The sequence below is a fragment of the Plectropomus leopardus genome, chromosome 14 (genome assembly GCF_026936395.1).
Source record: "Plectropomus leopardus strain MGB_pleo_1.0 chromosome 14, ASM2693639v1, whole genome shotgun sequence".
Classification (NCBI taxonomy): Eukaryota; Metazoa; Chordata; class Actinopteri; order Perciformes; family Serranidae; genus Plectropomus; species Plectropomus leopardus.
In genome coordinates this window covers 21,508,965-21,530,364 of record NC_142189.1, presented here as the reverse complement: position 1 = coordinate 21,530,364, position 21,400 = coordinate 21,508,965, and the positions used below count along the sequence as shown (strand labels likewise).

At 40.8% G+C, this 21,400-nt stretch overlaps 1 protein-coding gene across 2 annotated transcripts in view; it reads left to right on the top strand.

Moving 5' to 3' along the window:
• Positions 1-21,400, top strand: part of dnajc17 (DnaJ (Hsp40) homolog, subfamily C, member 17) — a 43,960-nt gene that overhangs the window by 4,488 nt on the left and 18,072 nt on the right. For both annotated transcript variants that reach the window (XM_042500967.2, XM_042500966.2), the window contains exons 2-10: positions 3,533-3,602; positions 7,168-7,226; positions 7,324-7,411; positions 7,725-7,801; positions 8,484-8,604; positions 10,348-10,397; positions 12,661-12,738; positions 16,552-16,632; positions 17,273-17,392. In XM_042500967.2, coding sequence (XP_042356901.1) covers positions 3,533-3,602; positions 7,168-7,226; positions 7,324-7,411; positions 7,725-7,801; positions 8,484-8,604; positions 10,348-10,397; positions 12,661-12,738; positions 16,552-16,632; positions 17,273-17,392 — 744 coding nt within the window. The remainder of the gene's footprint in view (positions 1-3,532; positions 3,603-7,167; positions 7,227-7,323; positions 7,412-7,724; positions 7,802-8,483; positions 8,605-10,347; positions 10,398-12,660; positions 12,739-16,551; positions 16,633-17,272; positions 17,393-21,400) is intronic.

Here is a 21,400-nt window from a genome sequence, read left to right as displayed (position 1 = left end):
GCCTGCTTAGGCGTCTATTTTGTAGGACCAAAGAGCTTCAGGGTCTTCCAGCATCAATTAAGGCTTGCGTGTTACGGCATCGATGGGAATAATCATGTATTATTTAACAAAACAGCACTGGAGGAGCAGTAGATAGAGAGAAGATATTTTGAAGGATGCTAGATGGATGCTAGAGGGACTGAAAAGAAAAAGAAAGAGGAGGAGACGGAGAGAAAAGCAGGTTGGATAATTAGTTGAAATGCAGAGAAGTATGTATGTTATTTACATCTTTAACTGAACTCAGTGAGACAAAGGTGATGACGTGCCACATGGCTGCTCTCCGCCAGAACAGTATCAATGATGACAGGTTGTGCTTGTCAAACAGCTCAGCTGGCCAGACTTTTGCCCTGACAATGAGAAACATCTGCTGTGTTTACAGCAAATGTGGAGATGTGTTTATCTTGTCAGCTGGCTGCAGGTGATGATGAACATGAGAAGTAGTATAGTACGAGAAGAAGTGGAGTGAGTGTGAACTGAGGACACTGCATGAGCTTTTAAAGGACTATAGCAGTGAATTTGCGGGTTTTAGCCCCCTTTATTTCAAATCACACATACTTAACTTTACAGCTGCAAACTGTTTTACTCAGGTTTTTGAAAACGTAAGTTTTTTTCCTGCTATTCTAGGCATCCATTGGTATAACACTTTCAAAACCTGCGTGTCTGTATAATGCATTACAGTGAACAGGTGCAGGTTTTTTCCAAATGACATTATTGTTGTGTGAATGCTGTGTCAGTGAGGTAATGTCTTAAACTGCATTACCACACTGATACCACTGACCAAAAATAATACAGACTTGTTCGCTCTGATGAACTAAACAACTCACGTGAGATAAATTTAGCATCATGTGGAAATTAGCACAAATCAGTAGCTGCTTGAAGCAGAAGGCAAAACAAACAAAAATAATGAATGTAATACTAGGGGATACCTCAATTTGGATCAGTGTATTGATTCAGTGATCAACGATCGAGTATCATAGATGCAAAATGAAACCATTGATATACCACATATCACCATTTCCATCCAAACACACCTCCATCCTCAACAACAGAACAGTGCTAGCAGCCTAGCACAAGGCAGATAAGTGAAAGTGACCAGCAGACAATGAAGATATCTACTGATATCATCTCATTTTGATCTCAGGCCCCTGGCTTAAATCAAAATCTTTTTTGTGTCAGACTTTGTCATAGCAGAAAAGTGGTATTGTTGCCCGAGGAACTGACATGATATTTTATGGAAATGAAACTTGTGTTTAACACTCCTATCAAAAACTGTCACCTGAAAAACTCAAAAACTAAACACTGATAGGGCTGTGTAAGACAGGGAGTTCCCCAACTTCTATCACTACCTTTACATTTCTCAGAACGATGTCTTTTATAGTGACGAGCTAAAATAAAAACTTTTAAATTAAAGTCCAACTAATTTGTTAATCAATTAATTGGTTTGAGAAAAAATGTATACTGTGGTTCCATCTTATTAAATGTGATTATTTTCTGGTTTCCTTACTGATCTATGATAGTAAACTGAATATCTTTGGGTTGTGGACAAAACAAGACATGTGAGGACGTCATCATTTTTAGACTGAACAACTACTCAATTAATCGAGAAATAATCAACAGATAAATAGAAAATGAAAATAAGCTTAGTAAGACGGTCAGTTAATTGTAAGCCTAATCATTGCCTTCTTACCTTTTCGCTTCATCTTGAACCATGAAGGGAACAGCATTGCCTTCCTTTTGTACCTGTGTATTGACGAGTGAAAATACATTTGAAGTTGACGTGGAATTTTCATTTCCTTTAGTGTACCTTACCAAAAGTCGGAGAAAATTGGACAAAGCTATAATAGCGAGCACAGAGAAAAAGAAACGGGAGAAACAGACGGAGAGAGGCTAAAAAGGGGAAGTAGGCTTAGGCCTCACTAAGCATATGTGTTTGGCTCAAGTCCACGGCTCTGTGTGTCAGTCTCAATCTGTAAGAAGCCTCTGTGTGCCAAGCAGCAAGACTAAATACTTCTTAATGATGTCTAGTCTCTCAGAGCTCTCTCAGTGAACCAAGATCTCATTTACTATTGGAAAAAAAATAGATGTTGATGACCAAGAGAGAGAACACAGGACTTGTGACATTTAGGAGCCCTTGAGCCACGATAAGCTGCAGAGAGTTCACTGGAGTCTTAGCTTCTGGACTCCAGGCATCCAGCCTAATGTGCCTAAGTTGACTGTCATGGAGACTCATTGAGGTTGCCGTTAAAAAAGGCTTGGACACTGATGGATTACACCATTCTGCTCAGTTCCCTCAGAGTTTAGTTTCCCCCCCCAGTAAAGTCAGCGCTGTATGTTTTGGCGTGCATTCTAGAGATAAAATTGTGCAAAACAACACACAGGGAAACATTGCGCATGCCAGAGGACAAGGCGTCCAATGCAAACGCTTCCCAGACATGAAGAAAGGAGCTCCCAAATTCTGTGGCCCGTAGCATACTGGCAGCACACTGATTTGCGCAAAGGGGTGTATGTGAAAACACGCAGAGCGTTGGCATGGCTGATTAGAGTGGTGAGAAAGTGTATGTCAGTGTGTGTGCTTGTGTCAGAGCATAGATATAGTGGGGATTTATGTGCCAAATCCTTAGCATGCAATGCATATATATGAGCGTCCGTTTTGAGACTTCAGCGGAGCACTCTACAGCCCCCTCTGGTCTCCGCGGAAAGTTTTCCTGCTTCCCTTGTTTCTCCAGAGGAGCAGTGATCTAATGAAAACCACCTTGTCATTAACTGGTCCCTAGAAGGACCAATGAATGGTTAACATTCCAAGCAATGACCCAGAGTTAAAAAATCAGCTATAACTAAAACCTCATATGACATTACAATACTCCAAAGTATTGTTTTGTTTTTCCACTTTGGTTCTCTGAACCCCCCAAAAGTTTTGGCTACCTGCCTAAGATATTAATGGCGGCCTTCTCAGATTTGTTATAGACAATGGCACTCTGTTTGTGTATGTTATTGTAACAGTTTTTTTTTATGTTTAAATAAAGATGGACTAATACTAGGCTGCAACTCAGGCCACATTTATCTTGCACACTGGCAGCGGGCCTGAGAATAGTTTGGAATTCTTGTGCGGGTAATTCGCTGCGGAGTATGTGCCGAGGTGGTTAGATTCCATTAACAACATGTCAAAAGGACACGAAGCAGAGGATCAGCTCAGGTGTTGATTTGATCCAAACAATACAATCCCCGATTTTTATTTAAATGCAGACCACATTTCACCCCCAGTGCTTTCATGTCAGCCTGTTACCATTTGTGCCATTATTTCAATGGGACCATCGTTTTTTTATTCAGACTTTGGTTTTCTGGGCCAAGGACGGCAGGATAAAGATAATTGGTACTGAGAGTAAGAATTGACTTGGCCAAAATCTGTGCTTAAGTGGATGATTCGTTCTCTTTGTGTCCTAATCAACATTTTCCACTCTACATAACTCTAGGGGTTCTTCTGTTTTTCTCCTAGATCAAGAAAGCTTATCGGCAGAAAGCTTTGACATGCCATCCAGACAAGAACCCAGACAACCCGAAAGCAGGTGAGTGAGCCAGCTAACGTGTTTATCTGTTTGTTTCTTCTCACGTTCTCCCCATTCTGAGCCACACATCTCCCATAGATGCCTAGTAGAACTGGAACAAGATTAATTATTTGTGAAAACAAGATAGCGGTGTGCTTGAGGGCTGTTTGTCATATGAAAGTCGAGAAGGAAATAAGTTACTTCCCATTTCTGTGCGAAATCATTCTATTATCACTTGTGGAGGCGTGCGATGTTTAGCGTCACCTCTCATTGGGTATGGTCCATTCATGTGCGATGGTGCGCCACTCAACACGTAACAGTGAGGGCTGGGAAAGCTGTTTAGATGGATTGAAATCTGTCAGACAGTGGCAGCAACCACATAACTGTTAGCTGACAAAACAAGCAACGTCGGTCTACAGGACAAAAGCCACGTTAGCATTCCTGGTTGACAAATAAATGCATGATTGGACAGTAATGTTTACAATATGATTTTATTTAAGCCCGAATGGGATTCAGCAGTTTGCTATTTTATCAATTTCTCTTGGCTTTTTTGTATTTGTATTGGACATATGGTCGTAGTAATGTATACGCCGTTCTTGATGCTCAAGTTTAGCGGTGGATCCCGCGTATCTGTTGGCTACGATATCTGTCAAATGGTGTGCAGACTCCATATACTTGGTGCGCTGCAGGCGTAAGCTGGTGTGCTAATGGTGGGCACCCAGTGTGATCCACTGCTGTTACCCACCTGCATTCACTTAACACATACTTCTCTGCATTTCAGATAAACTAAACTAAGTTTATAAATTATTTGCTTGGTTCTCGTTCCTTCCATGCACCCTGATGAGGACCAAGTGTCGAAACCAGTTGGTATTTTTATACAAATACTCATGTTCTGAATAAAGACTTTTAAACCCAATTCAGCTTTCTTTATGCAATTTCTGCATTGTTTTCTGAAGACTTAGAGGCAATCGTTTGACTGAGTGGCCATCAAGCTCCAGAACGAAAAAGTTAAAAAAAAAAAAAAATCTCTGGAGTCGCGCTCTCAGCAAGTTGTACCCTGTCAGACAGCCCAGCCACATCACTCTGTAGGAAGTCCAACCAGCGCCTGTCTCTCCCGCCAGCTTTTTAGCCAGAGAGGACCAGCCAAACACCAGCAGCACCACCATCACCACCAGCATTTCCACACTCCATCCCTCTTTGGCTTGAGTCCTTTTGCGGCCTGTCGCCAACCAGCATGTCAACAATTAGACCAGGAAATCTCAGTGTAGCTTTTTGTCGAAATGGGGGAAAAAAAAGGCACCTTGGACAAAAGACTGGTCATGAGGCATGTTTTCAAGTGAGGTTTATGTGGTTGCTGGATGGTTCAGACAATTCCTGATTATGTCAGGAAAAAAAAAACTGGGAAATTGGTCGGGTTTTCAGGGGGTTGAGAGGGATAATACAAAAGCAGGGGGTCGGTTTCCCAGAAATGGAAAAGAAGTGGTTTGGAGGGCCTCAACACTTGAACCCGCACATGGACAGACTCTGTCTCTATCGCACGAGAGCGGAGCAAGTCTTGGGATTTGCTGCTCCTCAGGGGAAAGTTGTATGCATGTAAGAGGTGACTTGGGGGTCATGATTCCTCACTGACTGAAGACAACCCCCCAAACTATTCCCTCACTTTCCTCAACCCCCCATGTTGTGACACTCTGAGCTGCCTAGTGGGCATGGCAGGTCTCTCCCAGTTGGATTTCATTCCAGCCCATTATATGCGTGTAGGTAACCTGAGCGCCTCTGCTGGCAGCATGATCTCCAGAGCCTCCTGTTAGTGTGCACTGCCAGTCCCCACAGGGAGTAACAGTATCGGTCTGTTAGGCCTCCCATCAGTGAATGATTAAGCCTGGCTAGTATAGTGCAGTAGTGTGGCGGTTGTATGACGGAGAATGGGATTGTGGTCTCCCTCTGTACTCCCTCTGTGTGTGTGTGTGTGTGTGTGTGTGTGTGTGTGTGTGTGTGTGTGTGTGTGTGTGTGTGTGTGTGTGTGTGTGTGTGTGTGTGTGATGACAACTGGGGAGGTGGAGTCTTGCGTGGTAGTGGTGATTGTGGCCATGGCCCCTCGAGGTGCTCTAATGGAAGATAGATGGAGAGGCCAAGAGTTTGTGTGGGAATGCACATCTGTGTCACTGGAGGAAACCGGTTTCGTGAGGCTTATGGCACCTTTTTAAAGCATAAAAGATAAAAGGCCTCAGTAGGTTTCAGCCCGGTGTCTCAGATATCATGCTGAGCACATAATGCCTCGTTTGGCATAAGCCTCCTCCTACATGTCATGTTTCCCTTTATGTCACATTACCTTCTTTTCTATCTCTTCTGTATTCATTTTATGCTGATCTATGCTATTTGGGATAATTGAGCAATTCAGAGTAGAAATCTGGGGTTTCAGGAAGTGTTAAACACTACTGTTACTGCCCCCATACAACTAACTCTAGCTCACCTGTTGCCAAACAGTAACACAAAGCACTGTAGCCCAGCTAGCCACCTCAAATTAGCTAAGCCTAGCGAAGAGCTATATACTATGGGTCGGAATTTAAGCAATTTTTATTGCAGCAAAATGTATCTATCAGACTGGAAAAAAAGCTATCCATATTATTCTAGTAGGTTATTAAAGGTTAAATTTTTGTTTACAATATTGATAATTTATTTGGGCTAAAAAAAAGACAATTGCCATCTTTGTATTGATACAATATTGCTACAAAAATGTTGGGATACAAGGTACAACGTAGATTTATCAGTCATTTTTTAAACAGTCCAAAAAATGAAATTAAAATTTGTCCTTGATCCTTTTGGAGTTGAAGGAGGAGTTGAGGAGTCTCACAGCCTGGGGAATGAAGCTGCTCTGTAGTCTGATGGTATGGCAGCCGATACCGTTTGTCTTTTTACAGATGGCAGCTGGGAGAACAGACTGTAGCTGGGGTGGCTGCTGTTTTTCAGTATCTTTAAGGCTCTGTGCACCTCATTGCACTGATGTTATGATGCTCTGTAGATGGCTACCAGTGATGTTCTGGGCAGTTTCAATCACCTGCTGTAGATGATGCGATACTATGCTGTATTCATTTTATTTCCCAACCCTACTACATACCATCATCACCATCATCATAATCTGTAATAATGTTCAGTGTTAGCATTTTCTTTGCCGACAGTGGGAATAATTACATGAACACTGTCAACATGTGCTTTTGTATGCCAATGCCAACCAGCTGGTCTCACACACCCCGCAACTCCTTGCAGCTCTGAAAACATTGGTGCAAATTTATCCAGTAGGTCTTATTTGGTAAAAGAAGTAAAATTATCTGAAATCTACACAATTATTGTCACACTTGAAAAATAATAATGCATACTGACAGTTTAATTTTTAGCTTAAAAAATGTTTTTTGGCAGGTAAGTGATAGTAAAGCTGGTGACACTCAGCAAATTAATTACACTTCTACTCTAAAATGGAAGTTTACAAAATGTTCAGATAAAGGAAAATGTCAATTAGGTGCCAAAGGTCAATTTGGGCACCCAGTAACAGCAATTTCACAGTTTCCTCTCTCTCGTCCCTCTCTTTCAGCTGAGCTCTTCCACCAGCTGTCCCAGGCTCTTGAGGTGCTAACTGATGCTGCTGCCAAGGTACATCCACTGATGCCTCTCAGCCTGTCATACGTGCAGATACACACTCTTGCACACACTCATGAGTCATCATCCTGGTGTTTGATATTGTTTTCAGGCTGCCTATGACAAGATTTGCGCTGCCAAGAAGCAAGCAGAAGAAAGAAACCGGAAGCTAGATGACAGGAGAAAGAAAATTAAGCTTGGTGAGTTTATCTAAAATCATACAGCATCTCAAGGCTCCTGGTTTATTGATTTTTATTTTTAGGTTTTGTTTGTATTGGTATTGTAAAGGGTTATATCAAAATCATTTTTTGTTGTATACAGTAATCCAGAATTTATACAACATCAGCTAAAATTAGTTTTTAAAGTGATGAATTGTCTAGTATAGAATTAAACAAGAGCAGCTGTTAAAAAATCTATTTATATAGCACACGTCTGTTTTCTTGTTGAAAAGAGATTCGCTTTGAGTATATGAAGGACATATCGATTGTGTGTGTGTTTTTGTTGCTTTTACAGACTTGGAGACCAGAGAGCAACAAGCCGAAGCTCAGAGCCAGGAGGAGGTGCAAATCACTAGAACACTTGAAGAAGAGGTACGATAATTTATAGAAACCATATGAGAGATGACACTGCACCAAACATTGACCAGAGAAGATGTTAAAAAAATAAAAATAAAAATTTTCACTGTGCTACAGGCCTCAGCAGTGTACTGGGAACAAGGTATCCCAGTGCATCCAGGAAACTCTGAGGCACACCCAGGTGCTTCTACTCTGTTTTTTGTCAAATATTCCCGTCTAATTGGGTTGAAATCTTCCAAAAACTTGGGTCAGGAACAAAGGCTCTATCTGAGAGCAGCCTTTTTTTCACTGCCATATCATAATTATCAGTAAACCTATTAGGTGATATTGCATGACTTGATGCACTTTGTTCAGGAAGCCAATGATAAATAAAAATGGTGTGTGTGCTTCCAAGGTGAGTCACGGCATGTGCTCAATGTGTTTAATGCATGTAAATGTCTGTGGCCTTGGGGGGAGGAGGTAACCAGCAGGTGGCACTGTTCCATTTCTGTCTCATCTCAAGGGGTTATAATTTTAACTGAAAAAAATAAGGTGGTCTGCACACTCTCCTGAAAACACAGAATATCAGAAAGAGTGCCGAGAAAGCTATTAATGACATCAGTGCTCAGTAAGATGCACAGATGCATAATTTGCTGTCACTCAAAACCAGCATGTCTGTTGTGCACATTACTGTATTGTATGTGTCTGTTTCTACCAGATAGCCCGTTTGAGGGAAGAGGGGTCCAGGCAGCTTGAGGAGGAACAGAGGATCATCAGAGAGCAGATACAGAGAGAACGGGAAGCCCAGCAGCAGCAGAGAGGAGGCCACACTCACAGAAGTATGTCCACTTCCAAGATTTAACCCAGTCCAATCTGCTCAAGTTCAGGGTAAAGGGAACTAGGCTTATTGTCAAAATGTATTCTTGTTATTCCTATTGTCTTAGTCATTCCAAAAAAAATGATTAACATGAACAACTTTCTCTCAAGTTCAAAAACTTTAGTGCCAAAATTCAAATGTATGATATAATCAAGCAAAAAGACCATTCCATAGACCATAAATGGGGAAAGATGTTATAGATGTCCAGATGGAGGGCAAAGACTACCAGCAGTGCACAAATACTTATCATTTGCACTGTTTATCGACCAAATTAGGCAAGAACAAGGGCGAAGGGAGAAGTAATAAGAAACACCTCAATGAGAAAGAGCGGCAGGTCTGAACCTCTGTTTTCAGTCTGGAGGGGTGTAGTAAAGTAATATCAAGTGTTAGCATTTTGTGACTTAAGTTTGATACAATTACGGTAGAAGGTAGAAAATAGTAGCTAAAGTTAGCCAGCATTAGCTAGTAATGTTAACCTGACGGCAGTGCATCCATACATAGAGTTGAAATATACAACAGTTATACCCCAATGCACTCACTCAACAACAAGCATTACCACGCTGGGCAAATTTGTCAAGTCGTGGGAAAAATCACTTGGTTTGTTGATTGCATCCAACATGAGTTTCAATCCTCTGACGATACCCACAATCTGCAGGTTCATTTCCAATTATAGCAGGGTGGTGATTTATCACCTCCTGCCCTTCATCCGACATTTGTGCATCTAATAGTCACATGATTACAAACAAGCAAAAAAGCTTACTTGGGCATAAAAAAGAAAACCGGAGCAGCTTCAGACTTTATACTTGATGCCATCACAAGTCTGAAACTTACTTCTCTGCTTTCTGGCTTTGAGAGAGAGTAGCTCATGATCACAAATATTGATTGAACTTTTCTCGGCTATGGAAATAATTTATTGTAATTCTTAATTCAGGCGGCATTGCCCTTTAAACATACCAGTTCTCCCTGGATAAATCCAGTTTGATCGAGTGAAGCGCTTTTACTGTCCTGAAAGCCTCAGCTGAGTGAACCCCCTGTCTTTCCCAACCATCATACTGTCAGTCCAACCACAACAGTCACCAGGCTCGCTGTGGTTCACCAAATATTATTCACATAAGAAACAATAACAATAACTGAATGTATGTTTGAATAAATGTTTTGCACTTTGAAGAGCTTCTATTTTAGTTTCTTGGCAGTAAGACAACTTGGCAAGATAACATAGGAATGCCAAGCACCACGTACACACATATTTGTCCATCAAACTTTTAATCTCTTGATCATATTTTAAAGCTTTAGTGTCTCCATGCTGCAGACATAAAAAGTAAGAGTCTTGTAAAATAAGGCTATAGAAGTGTGGGTATTTAAGGGAAGTACTGATTCTTGGCCCTGGACTAGACCCCTTTTTGTGGCTGGACAATTACTCATGCATAGTCAGCACGTCTTTTGAGTCTCTTCCATTCGCAGGGAGTCAGCCCTCCATTGGATCAGCGCTCTGTCTGTTCCATCTTGAGATGCACTCAGTGGATCATCAGACTGTTGCAAGCATACATTTACCATGTGACAGCCAATTTAAAATTACTGTCCATCTGCATGAGGCACCTCAGCTGCTGTCCTAAACGCCACATTTCCTTCCTCAACAAAACAATTGTGTCCTTGTCTTTTTGCTTCATTGTTTCATCTTCTCCTATTGTGTTTTTTTTTTTCTCAGACCCAGGAGTGGAGAGATGTTCACAGAGTAGCGTGACCCCCAAATTAAAGGTAAGGCTTGCAACTATTGGCTTTTAATCAAGGGGTGAGCCTGAGAACAGAGGTCGGGACAAGGGTTGCAGTTCTTGTAGAATTAAGCAGGAAGATGGAAAAGAGGAGCTGCTCCATCTGAGCGAAAGTGCAGGCAGAACCTCAGTGGGGACTTTGATAGAACTTTAAACATTTGTAATTCATTATTTGGAGACCACATACGCTGTCTCACCACTGAGTGCACAGGCTGTTCTTACGCCCATTCCTCCAGAGTAGGCCCGACGTCGTCAGGAGACCTGTCACTAAGCCAAGAGAGGGCTTATTATATTTCCTCCTGGAAACTGCCTAGCCTGTGCATATTAACGGACACTGGGGATGTTAGCTAATGTGTTTAGACATTAAATCTGGTTTTAAAATTTGATAGCCATCTAGTGCAGCAGTGTACTCCCCGACATTTGTGTATTCAGCTAGAAAAACAAACAGCCGAAAGATTGACAGTATCACGGGTCACGTTCAAGGACATGGGAACATGACTGCATAAAGCTATCTCAGAGGCTGTTGGCTCTCGTCATGTTGACGATTAAAAATAAAAATCTCTGTTGTAATTGCATCCTTTTTTTTTTAATTAATGTATTTCTTGTGTTGTCTCTAGACTCAGATTGAGAACAGTATTTACTCTTTGGTTTTACCTTTCCAGTAGAAGTAATCATTTGTTTTAAACCGATTAAAAAAGCCCCTTTATTCAAGATTTAACCTGATTTTTCCACAATAAACAAATCTCTGGGACTATTAGACAGCTGATGGCCAGCACAATTATTGACTGTGATGTGGACTGTTGCAATAAATCTGACATCAGTTATTCCTTCACGGTCCTGTGTGTTGGATTTAGGGAAATATATTGGCAGAAATTGAACATACAATTATAAGTATGCTTTCTTTAGTGTATAATCAGTAACAACCTCCTGAACAGTGAGGGAATTCTAACTGGGAGAAGTTTCAGCTAGTTGCAATCTGCAGTCCTCACCATGAGACACCACTAAATCCCCTTAAATCTTACACACTTTACTTTTTAAACAAAGTTCAGTGATAGTAAAAATTTCGATAGTTCTTTGAGATTTTACTTTCATTCTAGACTTTATTCCTCGAAGATATTCTGAAATCTAGTTTTAGCGAAGCATCAATACAGAAAGAGCCAGTTGGTCTGGTTCCACTAATATTTTTCCTTTCCTTATATTTGTTCAAACTAGGAGCACGAGAGTGTTGTGGGCTAAAACCGCAGACATCACATCATGCAAATACTTTAACATCTTATTTGAAGATTAATGGGTAAGAAGGTTATCAGCGGGTGCAGGAGACTGCTCTTGGAAGGAGAATGTACATTTTTGACCGTAATTGTTGGTAAAAGAGGCTGTGTAGACATGGAAATTCCCAGAAATCCTGTTTCTTTGACAGGGAGCAGAATGCTGGAGCTGAGTCAACACTTAGTGCTTGCCATTTATAATTCTACTTTAAGCAGTTAGTGTGATATTGGCTGGACTCTGCTGTTCTTTGAACATGGATATGAGAAGTTGCACAATATCTTTTTTCAGAGTACGGGAACAAGAATCAGCATTTAGCAACAGGACTCAAAGCAAGTGAAAAATGTGATAAATGATCTTTTTTGTGGAAGATGTTCTTTGGAGCTGTTCAGCTCTTATGCAGAAAATGTTTTTTGGTAATATCTAAAACAGCATTTACACTGTGCAGTATGGCAAGCATTAAGACTTATGTAAAGACATAGAAATACTGTTACACAAGAAAATGCTTTAGACACAGTTCAAACATAAGCATAGCACATCTTTTTGCCTATGTCAGAGTATTAGGCGACTTGCTTTGGATTACTTAGTCTTTAATGGGTCTGGTGTTTTCCTTTATTCTGTGGAGTTTGAGTTAAGCAGGTGAGTCACCATGTATTCTGTGGTCCAGGGCTTCGCATGTTCATTTTCACCCACTTTAGCTGCCCAGCACTCTTGGTATGAATGGAAATTGACTGCAGGTCTCACAGGTGGTGCTTGAAATTTGTTCCAAGAGTTTAACAATGTCTCTCCGTAACTCCAGTCTATGTTGATGGTTATGGTAATCTGCATGTTATCATAGCCAAGCCTACCTGGCACACTGTGTCACCCCATCAGCTGAGTTTAATCAATTGTTCTCTAATGATTGGACATCATCATGTGCTCCTTAAATTTCAAAGGTCCTCATGACTAATATAGGTCTCTCCTTTCTGTCTCCTTTCTCATTCCAGTTAAAGTGGAAGTGTAAAAAAGATGACGGCACAAATGGAGGCTACTCTCAGGACATTCTTTTCGGACTTCTACAAAAGGTACACGTCCTTAAAAACATGATTTCACACTGTTACAAGACTAATGATTTATACAGCAGAGTGGTATGCAGTTGGCTACAATTGGCAACCTCAATGCTGCCACTCAATCCTTCAAACTGCGTCTTTAAAGGGGGGCTATGCCAATTTTCAGCATTCATACATGCTAGTCCTATGGTCTTTACAGTCCAAAAATATTATGAAACATGGAGAGCTCTCTCCCAAATTCAAAAGTAAGAGTACTGAAACTCAAATTTGTCGGCATTAAGTCTGGAGGTATTCCATAGACAATGAATAGAGTGCTCCAGGGTTATTTCCTGTAGGCTAACGCAGAAGTTAGCGTGGTTCCCTCATCAAAAAGCCTATGGGATTTTTCCATTAGATTTTAGGTTAATGCAGAAAATAAGCTCTGTGACAAACAAATGTTTATGATAATTAAAAGTTTCGTTCAACAATGTAACCTTCACAAATGAACACCACTTTTATGATTTTAAGGCCTAAATGCAATCATTAGAAATAAAAGCTAATGTTAGGCTATAAACAAACCACATTATGGCCGAATGACTTAATGTCACCACCACAGCAAGGCTGTAAAGCCGTACTCGGCGTGATGATGTTCTGTAGTCTCATTTAGCAACTTGTGTGGTATTTGCTGGTGTATTTAATGTTGTAGAGCAAAATGTGAAAGTCCCTTACTGTTGTTTAAACCACAGACCTTAATTCAGGCACCTAATACAAAACCCTTTAAAAAACTAATTGACCCTGAGACACGGGAACAGGGAGTGCTAAAATGCTAAATCATTTTCAGGTTTGAGACTCATTCCTGGAGCATCCTATTGGTAAAGATGCTCTAGATGACACTTAGAGCAGCCAGGGGAATGTTCTGAGAACACTACAATAGAAAAAAAAGCTTATCTGGATATAAAAAAAGAAATTGAACACTCTGTGGGTCCACGAAATCAGGCCTCCATTCATTGACTGTGGAGCAGTTACACACTTATACCCTATGACATCACAAATTTGAGACTTACTTCTCTGGTTTCTGGCTTTGAGAGAGAGTAGCTGAAGTAAAAGAATTTTGATTAAACCAGTTTAGGCCACAGAAATAACATATTGGAATTTTTCTTTGGGTGGTGTTCCCCTTTAACTTGGCTTGTCTTTAGGTCGCTGTCTTTTCACATAACAGAGTAACAGTGGGGCATGATTTTGGGTTGAGGAATGTACTAAAATGTTCCTTGAGGCTACCGAGGTAGCTTTCCCTTCAATATGTCTGTATTAGGACATTGCAGGCAATGTTGTAAATTAACGAGCAGGACTGCTTTACAGGAATTTTGCATCGATGTGATGATTTAATAAGTGAGGTATTTAATTGACTGGATTAACCAGAAACAGACATTTCCATCTAAGTCTTTAATCAATTTGTTGTTTCATAATGAAATCATTTCAACATATGAGGATATATAGTGCTATTACTAAAATTGCATATATTGTATAACGATAGAACCCTGTTTATCCTTGCCATCCCAAAATAGAGCTTCACTGTAACAGACTTGCCTGCAGAGTCCAGCCATATTTGAGGTCTGGATGACATCAGCGTTGTAGATTGTTTTATTCTTCCCCTTAAACAAGGCCCATTAAGTTTTGTTGCAGTGAAAGTGCTGAGGGCAATGTTGTAGTGCCCTTTTAAAGCCATGCACGCCATTGTTTGTGGCCCTCTTACCAGGTGATTAAGCAGTGCCAAGGGAGGCATCAGGAAATGTGCTCTTCTCATGCAACCCAGTACCACTTTATGCCCTGATCCGTCACAAGGGCTTTGGTGGGGCATAGGTTGGCCTGAAATGAGGATAGGGCAAGTGTCACTGACGTCAAGCCACCCGCAAAAAGGCGTATGAATTTCTCCTCTGCACGAACTCAATCAATATGCCTCCAGGCAGGAGAGCTGTGTTGTAATACAGACTGTGGAAAAAAAGTGTTGATCCTTTTTAAAAATTCCTCAGCAAGGGGAATACATTTTTAGGAAACGATTTTGTTTGAGATGGCAAGCTCCGATGAGTGACAGTTAATGGTTTGGGCAAGTTGAAATAGCCACCGCTGTGTGGGAAAGTATGGTATGTGTATACTTGTGCATGCGTACGTGTGCGGACTTGCGTACTTTGGCCGCCTAAAATAATACATCTTCTTTTAAGGAGGGAAAAAATATGTTAAGATATTTATATTCTCTGAAACAGAGGCCTTTTGAGAGTCTCCTTTGTCACTGTTGGCTTGCTCCAGAGTGTCCTTCGTAGACTTTAGCATTCCTGGACTTCCTGTTCCCAGAAAGCTACATTTTCACAGGATGAGGTTCTCTGAGGCCACGTCCATCCTTTTCTTTGCTCCCAAGCCCCTGCTTTAGGCGGGGAGAGGTTACAGTGTGGGTAGTATGTGTAGATAAACTGTGGTAAGCTTCCCTCCATCTTAGTAGTGCCTAGATATTCCTTTTCTGTGGCAAAACTCTTTAAATTGATGATTATATGTCATTTGGCAGAGTATCAGCGGCTGTTGCTCAAACTTCAGGCTGTACTTCTGAATTTTCCGCCACCTGTGGCGTCAACAGCACAAACAAAGAGTATACAGCTGATCAAGAGTTACCTGCCCCTCTTTTTTTTCTCTTAAACTCTCCGCAAAATTTGATCAAATGGTAAAAAGTGCAGTGCTCATCAAATATAAATCAAGACTATGTCACTGCATCGCCTGTTTGTTTCCTAAAATGCATCCAGAAACACATTTAAATATCATGTTTGGCTGTAATAGTGAGAGTTTGTGAACTGGAATTGGGCGCCACACAGTGAAAATGGAGGCCGAATAAACGGAGATCAAATGGCAAAACTAAGCAGCGCTGATCAAATATAAAGTATGATTCTGTTCCTGTGTTTCTCAGCTCAGAAACATGTTTAAGCTTACCGTTAAAGTGTAATATGAGATCGCTGTCGTTGTTTCACATGGACCAGTCTACAGTACATCACCCATCTGGTAAGGCGTGATGCATTCTGGTAGTTGTAGGTTTTCCACCTCTTGAGCAAAAGTGTCCCTTTTTGTTTTCTCTGGTCACGATTTGAAAAGTATTTGCCTTTTTTACAGCAGAGATGGCCTAGTTTTATGTGAGGATTCTCTTTATATCAGTGAAATACTTCATTAATGACAAAAGGCCTCAGTTGTACATACAAACCTAGAGGAATAAAAAAAAAAACAAAAAACTTTGCTCTGCTAATGGCTGTCTTCAATAGTGATCCGGTTTTTGTCTCCCCTGCTAAGATGTGTTTCTATCCTTCCTTTTCCCTCAGACAGAGATCAGAGAATATCAGAAAAGTTCTTTGCCCTGCTCCCCCTTTTGGCCAACATTTTGTCCCTGTTCTGATTTGTGGCAGAGTTGGATGACAGCCACATCTAATTTCAGCTTTCATGCCAAAAAAATATTGTTTATCAGATGTTGTCATTTCAAAAGGAGTAGCTAAAACAATCCAGTATTGCATCTTGTCTCTTTTAGGAAGCCACAGAGGTCTCACTTTTGTACATGATGTTCTCTGCAGTATTACTGGCTCAGTCCCAAACATACGAACCCTATCATTAGAGATTAGCTTTAATAACCAAACACATATTGAATCCTAACTTTTATTCCAGGAGTCTGTTATAGTCACCCGTGTTTTCAGTTCTTCAGTCTGCATATGCTTTGTGTTTTCATGGTTATGTTTTGCGCTGTGAAAGGAAATACTAATTTGAATGTTCTGCATCTCTCCTCTTCCTCAACTTTTCTTTTATTCTCCCGTTTCTTACCTCCAGTATGGGGACGTCTTGAATGTGATTGTATCGGGGAAGAAGAGAGGAAGCGCTGTGGTCGAATTTGCAACTGTGAGAGCAGCTGTAAGTACCTAACTCTGCCCGGGCCAGTGTCCTCAAAATCTTTGCCACAGCAGACATTTGCATGCAACCACATTTGTTTACCACTCACTTGCCTCGAAGTCTCAGGTCACCTGCTGAGTTTGATTATTACCAATAATGACACCTGTCATACGCTCACCAGCCTCAGGAAGAGTTTCGGCAACCTAAACCAATGTTTTAGTTATTCTTTAGTGTAGAGATCTCTGAGCTGATGGGAACCACTGGACGGAAGGGCTCGAGCCGCTTCATTGTTCCACACTGTCTGGATCCTCAGGCCCTTTGTCGTGATGGTGTACTTTGTTTTGTTGTGGTTTCTTCACCACAACGTGTGGTTTTCCTCCGGAGAAAATGTCTGCCAGTCTACAGGGATCTGGGCACAGGTTCTGCGGTCTCTGCCTGCCCATCTCCAGCTCCCAGCTCTTGCTCTGGGAGTTGGCCCAGTTACAATCCACCTTTGTCCTTGTCTACATGTGTTTCTCATATTTATATAATACCCAGGTGTAAGATAAATACAACACATTTTACAGCTTTCAGGAAAAAGAGAATGTTTTTTGTTGTTCTAATAAAATATTGGTAGAGAAACCATTAAAAGATCCACTCACAGAGTATTTTGTGTTTTTAGGAGCTGGCAGTTAAAAATGAGAGTGGCCTGAGTGAAAACCCCTTGAAGATTTCGTGGCTCGAAGGACAGCCTGAGGTTAAATCCCCAGCATCTCAACCTGGCCTGTTCATGTCTTCACAGGTACCACTATAACCCAAAAATGCATTTTTGTAATTCCCTCCCTCTCTCATAAAGCAGCTCTATGTTACAGAATCTTCCCACGTACACAGCTTCCAACACAAATACTGTTGCCTAAACACGGTCCCACAAAGAGAAGTATGTAAACCTTCTGAGGTTTTATTTTCGTATCAGTGGTGCAGATATTACCCCAGTGCATGCACTCCCCCCGTCTGGTCGAGAACAATGTGTTTGGTTAAATGGGCCTCGGTTTATTTGCTTTGGAGTGGCGAGGCGCTGGCCCGACACTGGCCCAGGCCCCTGGTCGGCCACTCATTAACAAGCCTGACCTGGAAGACCCCAGGAATGCTGCACTTCGCATGGCAGGAGGAGCAGCATGCGATAATGGTAGCTTGGCATGTGAGACTGGCTAAATGCCCCGCATTGGTGCCAACTTACCCTGTGTCTCTATATTGCTATTGCTGATATTGAAAATTCTATGTTTTTCACTATTGAGATTTGAGGAATGTGGACAGTGTTGGAAAGTACATTTACTCAAGTACTGTACTTAAGCATGAATTTAAGGTACTTGTACTTTGCTTGAGTGTTTTCTTTTCATGCTACTTTATACTTTTACTCCACTACATTTCAGAAGAAACATTGTACTTTTTACTACAGTACACTTTATGGGACAGCTTTAGTTACTTAACAGATTACAATTTTTGCATAAAACATAAGAAGGGTTTATAAATTAATATATTTTGTCATAAATTAATTTACCAAACAATTTATACAAGTGCAGCTGCAACAGGCAGTTGATTAATCAATCAGTGGATTTAAAGAAAATGAAATAGTAAATATTTGAATAAGCATTTAAGTCTTTTTCTATTTTTTTTAATATAATTTGGAGTTTTGGGGTGGGTTTTTTTCTTTTTTTGTTGCCTACTTAGTAATTGTGAATTCGGGGACGTTTTTTTGAATTATTTTTTAATAAATTTTAGTTTTGGTTGTTTCTTCTATATTTTAAAGAAAAAAAAGATTTTAAGTTTTTTTGATACAGGTTTTTTTAAGGTTTGTCTGCATTGGGTACTTTTACTTTTAATACTTTCAGTATATATATAACAATACTTACTCTATTTAAGTACGATTTTCAATGCAAGACCTTTACTTGTAACAGAGTATTTTGATAGTTTGTATAATACTTTTACTTGAGTAAGGGGTCTAAATACTTCTTTCACCACTGAATGTGGATTTACTTTCTGCAGGCCAAATATTTTGCTTCACAAAACCAAAATGTTTTTTGAGAAAGACCATTTCAAAACATATTTCCCCTTCGATGGGTTGCCTCTTGCGATTTGGAAATCACAGTAGTACTGCAGTCTTTTTTGCACATCTAATATTTTGTCTTTCACTACCAGCCCACATGTAGACACCAAAGGCACATTAACTCCCTTCCTGTCCAGGGATAATCTCATTTCAGCTGTGTCCTCTGAGAATCTACAAGGTTGTTCTTTCTTGTCATTAGATTAGCATGAAGTAATGTCTTTTAGCCCCTCTGTGTCCGTTTTACTTCCCTCATGTTGTGATCTTCACCTGTGAGGGATTGCAGATCAGTAGACTCTCTGCGTCTACTTATCCATGTCTCTAGAGCTGCTGCTGAACTGGGTTTCAACCCAGTGCGATGTCTGTGACCCCCCTTGTCAAGGCTAGCATGTGAGACTCAGCCTGCACACTGGGACTTGTCATGCTAATCTCTTTAAATATTATTATGGTAACCCGGTTTGCTTTACAGATATCCAAAGCTGATTGCTTCATCTTTTCGCTATCTTTGTCCTGCACCCGAGAATAAAAACATCACTATGGCCAGTCAGTTTTCGCATAAGCCCTCAGCATGAATACCTCGCACTAAAAAGGCCCCACATGACATAATGGACGAACTAGTGTAGATATTAGTAATGTTATTCCACATCTGGCCTTGGGGTCAGATGGACATGGGGGGCATTTGAGAAAGAGAGATGGAGGTAATAAGAAGCTAGAGCTTTGGAGGTCCTTCTCCCCAGACTCAATCTGAAATATTAAAATCAGATTCCTCTGCTGTCGTCTACACCTCCTCTCCCCCCGCCGCCGCCGCCGCAACCCCACACCAGCCAGCTGCAATCACATAGGAGCAGCTTGGGTGAGGACTTGCTTCTTTAACCTCATCAATCCAAACATAGTGCTCAGAGAGTCAGGGTCTCACTACAGGGAGCTCAGAGACACAGACGTATGACTTCAGCCTCAGCTTCAGTTCCAGCTCTGCTGCGCTTACTAAATGAATCTGGGGCCAGTGTTAAGGCCTAATGCAGAGAGGGGGCCACAAATCCCCCTTGAAGACCCCCCTCGGGGTCTGCAGACCTTGAACATTACTAACTATACCATGATGTGTTAGATTTTCACTGCTCTCACAGAGAGACACTGAGGAGACCTGTTTCACTGTTGGCTCTGTTTTTGTTCCGCTTGTCCAGAAAGCAGATATGACATGATTTATAACAGCTCTGTGTCACCTAGTTTTACTCACCATGGATATTAAACATTTCAAAATAGGGAAGGATCACATCTTCCACACTGTGTGGATTGCTCCCCCTGCTCCTGACTTAATTCAGACCCCTCTTTTGGGAAATGATCTAGTTTCATCTCCAAACTGTTCTTTGTTGTGTCTTTACCATTTGACATAATAAACTGACATAGTGAGAGATTATGAAATTGGCATTTTGATTAATCCTTTAAAACCTGCAGCGAGATCACTTATTTTATGCTTCTCTGAGATGGCTTTCACAAGTATTAAAACTTTTGAACGCAGAGCACACTGATGTCTTTCAAAACATGGGAAAAAAGGCAATTAGCAGCTTGGTAAGAAATGTTCTAAAAATTCCATGAAAGTAGTAGATGTAGGATTTTTTTTTTAAAGAGAGGAAAGGTGAAGTGTCCTTCTATTTCTTTAATTTAATTTTTTTTTTTATTTTAATTTTTTGATTTCTTCTTTTGTTGGGTTAACGAAAGGGTTAAAAATTGCTTAAGTAATTCTCATTATCACACATCACTCATCATTTCTTTTAGCATTCGATCGTATACTGTACAGTTGCAAATCTCAATGAATTCTGAATGGGGCCTGACTGAACTTAAAGTAAAGATAATAAACAGTTGTTTATTATGGTCTGTGTGCTAACAGAAACAGCGCAGGCCTCGAATACTGTACATTTAAGTGCAGTGTTTCATGCAAGCTGTGAATGGCTGTTGCATCATGTGCGGCCGGTTTCACAGAGTCATGTCTAATGATTTATATCTCTCCTTCCAGACTGTCTCGGATATGGATTCACTATCTAACCATTTGCTTTGTCTCTGCTTGACATAATGTTAATGTCTCCGGAGATGTGATGCCATCATTAATCACTCTGCCCTGAGTTTGTGGTTTATTGCGTAGTTTAGCACACCATACTATTTAACATGAATCTATCGTAAAGGATTTGAATTTGAGCTTCTTACGCCTGCTTCTTCCATCTAGAGCTGGAGAGCCATCGCAGGCTTGTCACGACACAAACCAGATGCAGCAGATCAGCTATTCTGGGATTGTTTTTCCAGCCCGCCGGTTTGCTAGTGCTCAAAAAGTGCACTCTCACCTAAAATAGCCCCTGAATCTGGAAGAGATGCGCTGTATGTGGCAGTGCTGTTGGCACATTTAACCCTGGCATGACCTCCTCTGAGAGTGGAGATAGAAGGCAGACCAGCAGGCTTATGTACTTTGCAAAGATAAGACCCAAAAGGAGTTAATAATATTTTTTTTATTGGTTAGTACCTGATGTTAATATTGTGTACTAAGCAGGTTTGAATGGATATTGTAGAAGAGACAGGCAGTATACCTCATAATATATGAGGTGGGAGTTTTTGGTGATACATCATAAATGTACAATGGGACCCAGAAGGAACAGAAAACCACACAGTTTATACAAACACTGGTTTTGGGTAGCATGAAATATATAGACATGTTTTTGAATT